Source organism: Neomonachus schauinslandi, chromosome X (genome assembly GCF_002201575.2).
Source record: "Neomonachus schauinslandi chromosome X, ASM220157v2, whole genome shotgun sequence".
NCBI lineage: Eukaryota > Metazoa > Chordata > Mammalia > Carnivora > Phocidae > Neomonachus > Neomonachus schauinslandi.
In genome coordinates, this window is record NC_058419.1 from 70,607,113 (window position 1) to 70,615,592 (window position 8,480).

The 8,480-nt window shown below is 60.2% G+C and overlaps 1 protein-coding gene across 4 annotated transcripts in view; it reads right to left on the minus strand.

The window, feature by feature from the left end:
• The window catches only part of DLG3 (discs large MAGUK scaffold protein 3), a 54,466-nt gene that overhangs the window by 44,663 nt on the left and 1,323 nt on the right, over positions 1–8,480 (minus strand). For 2 of the 4 annotated variants that reach the window (XM_044911785.1, XM_021680397.2), the window contains exons 1-3: positions 2,587–2,736; positions 1,525–1,681; positions 1,000–1,102 (exon numbers count right to left, since the gene is read on the minus strand). In XM_044911785.1, the coding sequence (XP_044767720.1) occupies positions 1,000–1,102; positions 1,525–1,681; positions 2,587–2,720 (394 nt within the window). In that variant the 5' untranslated portion in view covers positions 2,721–2,736. Of the gene's footprint in view, positions 1–999; positions 1,103–1,524; positions 1,682–2,586; positions 2,737–3,324; positions 3,485–4,093; positions 4,239–4,631; positions 4,769–5,084; positions 5,255–5,451; positions 5,577–6,004; positions 6,058–8,480 lie in introns of those variants that run through there. The other 2 variants (XM_044911784.1, XM_044911783.1) reach the window with 2 other exon arrangements.

The window sequence follows — 8,480 nt, forward strand, 5'->3', positions numbered from 1 at the left end:
TCACCTGGCGCCGGGTCGGAGTCCAGGTCTAGTGCCGAGAAAGCGCCAGCTCCGGCCAGCCCCTCCGTCCCGCGCGGGAGACCACGGACACAAAGCGGGGCGCGCGGGAGGAGGGGAGGAGGGAGGGGGAGGGGAAGGGGAGGGGGGGGGAGGAGGAGGAGACGCCTGAGGCGCGCGACGGGGCGGGGGGGGGGGGGGAGGGGCGCCCGCCGCCCTCCGCCTGGGTCACTGGGCGGGGCGTGCGGCTGGAGGCCGCGCTCGGCCCGCCAATGGCCACCCCGCCGGCCGGCTGACTGGGGCGCGCCATCCGGCAGCTCACCTCGGCACCTGGGCCTCGGCTGGCCCCAGCCAATCAAACGCCTTCATTTGCATACCCAGCCCCGCCCTTTCGCCCCAGCCAGGGGCCGGCTCCCCGAGAACACAAAGAAGGCCCCCCGTAGGGGGAGGGGGTCCACTCCCGAGTGCCTAGCCCGACGGCCTAGCATCACCTTTTCAGTGCGTTTATGGATCTTTCTCAGTCACCCTGATGAGAGGAAGGAAGTGGGGGTCATAGGGGTTTGGACCAAGATCCCTTAAGAGGTCGGATCTCTTCGCCGGGAGGTCCTTCTACCCGAGTGCTACTTCTCCTCCCGTTCCACCGCACACATTTGCGCCGCTTCGCCTCTTCCCCCTGCACCTCCGCCCCTCTTCCCCCCTGCCCTTTTTCTAGTTGCCCCAATCTCTGTGCTTCCTTCCGTAGGCTGCTGCCCACTACTGGCCTTCCGCTGCACTGCAGCCCTCATCCGCAGGCTCTGAGCACAGCCTCCGAGAGATGCTTCCAAAGCCTGCTTCCAGAGGCGCCCAAACCTACCCCTGTCCAGAAGGAAAACCAGAGAGGAAGAGGTTACTGCCCTAAGGTAGAAGGGGCCTGATCGAGTGACTTTGGTACCTGTGATGGCAAAAAGCCGACACTTTGGTCTAAACTCCCCAAATCATCTTGTTCAACCTTCCATCTCCTACCTTCAGGTCTGTACTGGGCCACAATGGTGACTGACTGGCCGGCGCGTTTTAGAGCAGCTGCAGCTTGCTCGTGGGTTGCATTCCTCAGGTTCACGCCATTCACCTGTCCAAAGAGAGGAGCTATGAGCCATCCCCAAAACAAGAAAGGCTGTCCTCTGTCCTAGCAGTTAGGAGAGGGAGATGGGTAGCCCATCCCTAAGCCTGCTCAGCTGCGTTTCTCAATATCCCATCCTTGCCCCTAAGACGCGACCAAAAGAATATGACATCTCTAGTGTAATAATTAACTTTGTGGGGGTCAAATGCCAACCAGGGTTAAGATCCAACACACATTCATTTCCTCCTCAAGGATAAGTGTGGGCTCAGTCCCTGGCACTCCCTAAGGTCATCTCTAAAGAGAATATTCAGTTTTCTCCAGCTCAGCCTTCCCCCATCTCAAGAAGCATTCCTTGGAGAAAGCAAGATCTCCCCTCCTCCCTTTCAGACTGGCATGGCTCCCATCCTCCCACCTCTCCTTTGTTTCCTCACCGATAAGATCCTGTCTCCCCTGCGCAGCTCCCCACTCAGGTCAGCTGGGCCTCCTGCCAGGATGAAGGAGACAAAAATGCCTTCTCCATCCTCTCCTCCTACGATGTTGAAGCCCAGGCCTGTGGAGCCCTTGTGCAGGATGATCTTGCGGGGCTCTCTGGGGGGAAAGAAGTAGAAGGGTAAGGACAAGGTGGCTATAAACTGTTGTCCCTGTGAGGGCCAGCCTAGAACAAGGCCCATAGTGCTTTAGCATGACTAGGTCCCTTTAGGTATGATAGCCGGTTGCTTCCTTCCTCTCCCGAAACCTGCTTGGCTGCTGTCTTCTGCCAGGTGCCAAGTTTCAGTTCCTCTTCCCTCCCTTCTTCCTGAGGGCTTGCAGTCAGCTTCCCAGTGGACAGTCCCCTACTCTCTCAGTTCAACACACCCGTACCCTGTCTAGAGACCGTCACCTAGGAGCTCATTCACTCATCCTCTTTCTCCCCAGATTCTCCTATCCCACCACCTGTGTGAGGGACCCGGGCCACAACAAGGGGAACCAGTTAGGGGCACTGGAACCCAGCCTGGGGTTGATCGCTCTCACCATCCGCAAAATGTACCTGCTTCCTTTGCATATGCTCTTCCACAGTCTCAGAATTCCACCCACCAACTGTGACCCCTCCTACCTTCCCCAACCACAGATCTGGTCACCAGCTACTACTATGTGCCCTTGCCAGGTCATGTGGGAGACAGGTAAAGAAATCCCAGGTCCCCAGAAGGAGCCGAGGAGCCTAACTTAAGATTGAGTTAACACAGGAAAACTCCCAACTGCAACTAACCATGTTATGTCTGGGGCAGCCCTCTGGAAATGGTCAGTGCCATCAGGTGAGAGCTACGGCCGCTCGCGTGTATCCACACAACCCGACTCCCAGCACACTTTTCCTGGCCCACCGCCTTCACTTGAAAGCATCTTTCCTCAGAAGAGCCCCAAGTCCGAGACTCCTCCTTTGTTGCTCCCCGTCTTGGGTGCGAGGCTCCCTCCCTGAGTCCCGGATGCTCTTCGCTCAGATCCCTCTCTCCTCCTACCTGGCATCCCCTCCAGGCCGCAGCGAGCGCAGCGGCCAGGCCCACCTCTGCGAAGCCCTCCTCCAGGCCGAGGCCGAGGCCGGGCCCAAGCCCAGGGCCAAGCCGGAGCTTGAGAACTTGCGTGCCCTCTCCATGGCTCCTCCAGCTCTCCCCCCCCTTCCCCCCCACCCGTCCGCCTACCCTTCCGGCTCCACTGCAGCCTACCAGGCCCCACCCCGCCGCAAACCTGTCCCCCGGAGCCCCGGCCGGCCGGACCAGTTCCACGGCCCGCCGCCGCGGCGGCCGCCGCCAGAGCGGGGCGGGGCCGTTCCCTGGGAGGCCACCGGGCCCGCCGGCCTCCCAGCGTCCCGCCAACCCCGCCGGCTCAACGGCTTTTTCCCTCTAATTTAGGACGCCTGCCGCAGAGGGGAGCAGCAACTGTCTCGGGGAAGGAAGCCCCCGCAGCTTCCACCTCCTCAGCCCCTACACGCTCCACCCCGCCTTACTCGGTACTTTCGGATCGGGGCCACAGTCTCGGCACTCCCCCTGATGGTGGAACTTGTCCCTGCAGCTCCCTCTGTCCCTCCCTAGGGCGCTGAGGGCTGAGAGAGGGAGGGCCGCAGACCCCAAGGAGAAGTGATGAGGACTTTCTCCTCTTCTCGGCCATACTACAAGGAGACCTGTGGCTAGCCAGAAACGGATTCCTATCCTCTTCAGCCCTAAGTAGGATAAAGGGGTGGCGAGGGGGGAGCTTTTTACCTGGTGAAGTCCTCCTCAGCCAGCATGTGCCTAGGGATAGGAGAGTAGCGGGCAGGGGGAACCTGAGGAGGAGCAGGGTAGCTGACCTTGCTCTCCACAGCTCCAAGATAACCCAGGCTGGAATTATGGCTTATGTGGTTGTCAGCCAAGGCAGTAAAAGCTGGAATCAAGAAAAGGAGCGAAAAGTTCAGAGACCACTCCATGTACGTCCCTACCCCCACCCCCGCCAAGGACTGAGGCCCCACACCCCACCTCAGATGCAAAAGCCACCAAGGGATGCTGATTCCTCAGGCCTCTCTTCCCCTGTCCCCCCCTCCCACCCCCGGGTTCCTCCTCCACAGTCCCTTTCTGAATCCTGGGCTCACTCCTGTGAGTCTTAGAAAGAGCTAAAGTCAAGCAGTCTACAAAGAAAGGCATGACTAGAGGTGTGACTAATAATAATCCCTCACATCTCTATAGCCTAATACGGTTTTCCAAGGGCTTTCTCGTCCATGATCTCATTTGATCCTTGCAGCAGTCCTATGAGGAAGGCAGCCCATATATCATTAGCTCCGTTTTGCCAAAGAGGAAACTAAAGACAGGCGAAAGGGACTCGTCCAAGGGCACCCAGCTCTAAGGGACAGAGCTGGGCTCCGGACTCAGTTCTCCCGAGCACTAGCGTGTGCGCGCACTCTCTCTCCCTCTCTGAACAGGGGGGTTGAATTCCTTCCCTTCCGGAAACCAGGGGGGCAGGGGCTTCAGGCCAAGGGCAGGGCGGACCGGTACGTACTGCTGGCGTAGTCAGGGGGTGCATACATGTCGTTGAGGTGGAGGCTGCCTGGCTTGGCCACCTTCAGATAGACCATGTCAGATGTGTTCTTCAGTGAAGCCACAGCTTCCTCATGCCTCACGTCCTGCAGATTGGTGTTGTTCACCTAGAAGAGGAGAGGCCTTCTTAGGGCTGGCACTGGGGAGAAGGGAGGGCCTCTCCAGGGAACCCCAAAGGTGCCCTATCAGTGAAATTCGACAGGGCTCTCTCTAACGGAGGCCCAGGGTAGTGCTGTGAGAAGTGGAGAAGCATTACGAGAGCAGAGCAGAAGGGAACAGCCTTGCTCCTTGCCTGACGCCCCAGGCTGAGGGGGCCCCAGCCATGAAAAGAACGAGGCCCTTGGTATCTGAGTGCACACAACTCAGATGCTGATGATGCTCTTGAAATCCCCCCACAATGCTGGGGGCCCCTGAATGAGGTTCAGGTGGAATGAGAGGCTACTTGCGCCCCACCTCCCCACCCTACCCTACCATTTGGGCATCCCCAAAGGCTGTCTCACCGCCAACAGCCGGTCCCCGATCTGCAGGCGTCCGTCCTTCTGAGCAGCACCCCCCTCGATGATCTTGGTGATATAGATGCTGTTGTCTCCTGGGATGTGCTGGTTGCCAATCCCCCCGGCAATGCTGAAACCCAGGCCTGGGTGGGGGCCCGAAGGGAGCGGGAGACGGCCACAAGGAGAAGTTAGAGTGCTCAGTCAATCCCAGGCCCAACTCCCCACCGCAGCCAACCCACTGGCCCCACGGGAGCACCCCTCACCGCCCCCCCCACGGGGGGGAACCCAGACACTAGGCTGCCATCCCCAGGTCAGTCAGGGGGAGTGAGATGGGAGGTCAAGAAAGAAGCCTGTGAGCTAGAGCGGGGCGTCAGGCAAGGAGTAAGGCTGTTCCCTTCCATGTCCTAGGGAGCCAATCAGGGGCCTCTGGCCAGAGCACAGGAGCCCAGAGGGCCGAACCTTTGGGCCCTTTGAGCAGGTTGACCTCCATGATGGTCTCAGGCGGGGGCTGTCTCCTCCGCACCACCAACCGCACCACAGGGCCCGCCTCCTTCAGCGCCTCCACGGCCCGGCTGTGCACCACCTCCGACACGTCCACCTCATTCACCCTCAGCACACAGTCATTCACCCTGCAGAGGAAGCCCCAGAGGCATGACACCCTGCCACCGCCCCTCCACCCCCTCTCCCACTTCCTCTTCCTTCCCTCCCCGCCCCTCCCCTGCGCCCTCTGAGATCTAACAAAAGGGTCATCCTGCCGGGGCAGCCCTCCTCCCCTCATGTCCATCCTGCCCCTGCCACCCCCGGCCCAGCTTTCAGGCCACCTCACCCCAGCCTCCCGTCCATGGCAGCTGCTCCACCAGGGATTATCTTGGTAATAAAGATGCCAGGGTCATCGGGGACATGGGGGTTGTCGATGCCACCTGCAATGCTGAAGCCCAGGCCAGAATTGCCCTGCAGAAGGGGGGCGGAGGGGCACAGTCCGCTCACTCAGAGGGCATGAGGGAGGGTTCTGGATCTCCCCGCTTTGCCCCACCCCCCAGAGGCAGGTTCTTTGCCAGGCCTCAGAAGGGGCCACGGCCGGCCGGCACACAGCTTCCCTGTGCTGACCGACCGTTCTAGCACAGAGGCCTCAGCAAAGCCAGCCCTTCCCCAATTCCCCAGGCCTCAGCGAGCAAGGTCAATTAATATCTGTTAGTTGGTTGATTGATTGATTGATGCAGTATGCGGGCCTCCAAGAGCCACCGTTCCCCGCCCACCCCCCACCAGTCGTCTCAATGCAGGTGCCCCTCCACGAGGCTTGAGCCTGAGGTCCTGGGCCTTTCCCTTTCCTGGTCTGAACCCTCTCTTCCCCTTCCATCCCGACCCGCTGGCAGACTCACCCGCTCAAGTACTATTTCCTCATACTTGAACATGCCATCGCTGCCATTCACCTACAGGGGAAGACACAGGCACTTCCATGAGTGCTTCCTGCCCTCTCCCCGACCCCCACCCATCTGCCCCCGATCAACCCGCTCCTCCCCCACCCCCCAAGAGTAGCAGCCCGAATTGACCCCAGGACACCTCTTGGCCACAAATGGGGACAGGCTGACCCTGCGGAGGCCACACCCCTCCCTCGCTTCCAGCCATGTCAGGCCGACCCCATTTAGCCCAGATCAATTGTCTGGGACTGAGCCAGCCAGTGGTGCACTCACTGAGAGGCTGGGCTCCAGGGCCTCGGGGTTCTCTTAGGAGGGGTGCAGCGCTGGCCTAAGGGGGATGGCGGAAATGGAACATGGTAGGCAAACCACAGCACACCTAGCATCCATGGGTGCACACCCAGTGGCCCCAATGGGGACCTATTCCCCTCCTGGACCGTAGCTCTCCCTGACTTAGGGATCACAGACTCCCACCATGTCCGGACTGGTAGGACAGCAGACACCATCTTGTCCAACCGCCCTCCTGTGACAGACGGTGTGACACTGAGGCCCAGAGAGGACACAGGTTGCAAACCCCAGAGCGCACTGGGGGTTAAGTGGCGGAGCAGGGGTTAGAACCGGGATCTCCAGGTGCTCTTTTGACTAAATCAAGCTGCCAAGGCCACGGGTGTTTTGGCCACTCACCCCCTTCCCCAGCAGACCTCATGAGAAAAGGAAAGGCCACCCTTCAGAATACCCCCAGGAACCCTCCCTCTGTATCTCCTCTGTGTCCCCAGGAACCCGATTCTTCAAACGGGCGGAAGGAGTCAAAGTCCGAATCCATTTTCTACCAAGGGGCTTTTGATCCTGAACTCTTTGTGTTTCCCAGCAGAAAAAGCCGGGGTAGGATCTGGGTGGGAGTCAGAGGCAAAGCCAGGGGCGGGATGGAAGCGGAGTGGACAAGGCTCCCCAGGAGGGAGAAGCTCATAATCCATGGCCTGACTGGCAGCAGAGTCCCTGGCCTTCAGTATACAGCAGCCAAGGGAGGAGAGGCAAGGGAAGGGGATGGAAGCAAGCATTGTTCTGAGCAACCCACAGAACTGGCCTCCCAGACAAGACATACTTGTGGCCATTGTCAAGTGAAAATGTGAGTGTGGGCAGACAAGTAGTCCCTGCTCCCTGGCTCCCACTCTCATCCCCAAGAATGGAGGAACTCCCTTGCCTCTCTCCCCAGGTATCCCAGCCCCCCTCCTCCATCTTTCTCTGGCTGCATTGCCCCTTTCCTGACCCCTGCTGTCCTCCTCTGAAGGGAGCTGCAAACCTAGGGTGGGGGCTCCTTCGTATGCCCTGCTCTACTCCCCCCCACTCCATTGCAGCTTTGGCTTGGAGAAACAGAGAAGGCAGGCAGGGGGGCGGGGGCGGGCTGGCGAGTCATGTCTCCACCTTTTCAGGGCCTGACCCCAGGACTTTATGCCCCACAGCCCTGGGAGTTGGTGGAAGGACCCCGGCTGCAGCCCCACTCTGGGCCCTGATCCCACGGGGAAGAACCCCCGACGGCTTTTCAGAGCCCCAAAACCAAAACGGCTGCCTGAAGTAACATGCAACAGACACGCAGGCAAAAGGACACCCATGCGGCTCTCTATGCATCTGGTGTACCATGTGTGCCCACATGTGATAAGTAAGCCATGCTTCCATCTCAGCTCCAGCGAGAACCAGAGGCTCCAGCCTCCCACTGCCCCGCTCAGGGACCCTGCTCCCTGAGCCGGGGGCCATCTGGGGCTCAGCCCTGGCAAAGAAACCTTGACCAACTGGCCCAGCCTTGGGACTGGCACCTGTCTGCCAGTTGAGCAGGATAAGCCTGAGAGAGTGTTTGCAAGGGTAGGGCCCCAGGATACGGGGGGGGGGGGGGGGGGGGAAAGGCGGGGGCCCACTGGAGAGGGCAAGGAGCCGAGGCAAGGGCCATGGGGAGCAGAGAGTGTGGACAGACAGAAGGCCAGAACTGAGGACTCTTCTCCCTAGGAAGTCCCCACCTTTGCTGCTGAGTGAGAGCACATTCTATCCCCAGAGGAGGACAGAGGCGGCCAGAACGGTCACCAGCTTGGGGCGGGCAGCACCTGCCCTCGACAGCAAAGCCTCTTTCTCCTCTCTCCCTAACCTGGGGGCTGCAGAGCCGAATAAGCAGACAGGCCCTCCGCTATGCATGCCAAGGACCTGGCTCTGCCGGCCCAGCCTCCATTTTGCTGCTTCTCCCACAGATGCTCCTTCCATTTTCTAAGCTGGCAGCTTAGACTGGGAGTAGAATCCGGAGTTGTGCCCAGCACCCAGGGGTTCCCAAGCTGTGCCAAGTCAGGGCTCGGGGGCCAAGTTCTCTCACATCTGGAGGTACCCGAGGGGGCCATGCCCCACTGGAGCCAGTCCTGCAGCAGGGCAGCTGCCCCTTGCTTGGCTCCAGGCACCATGC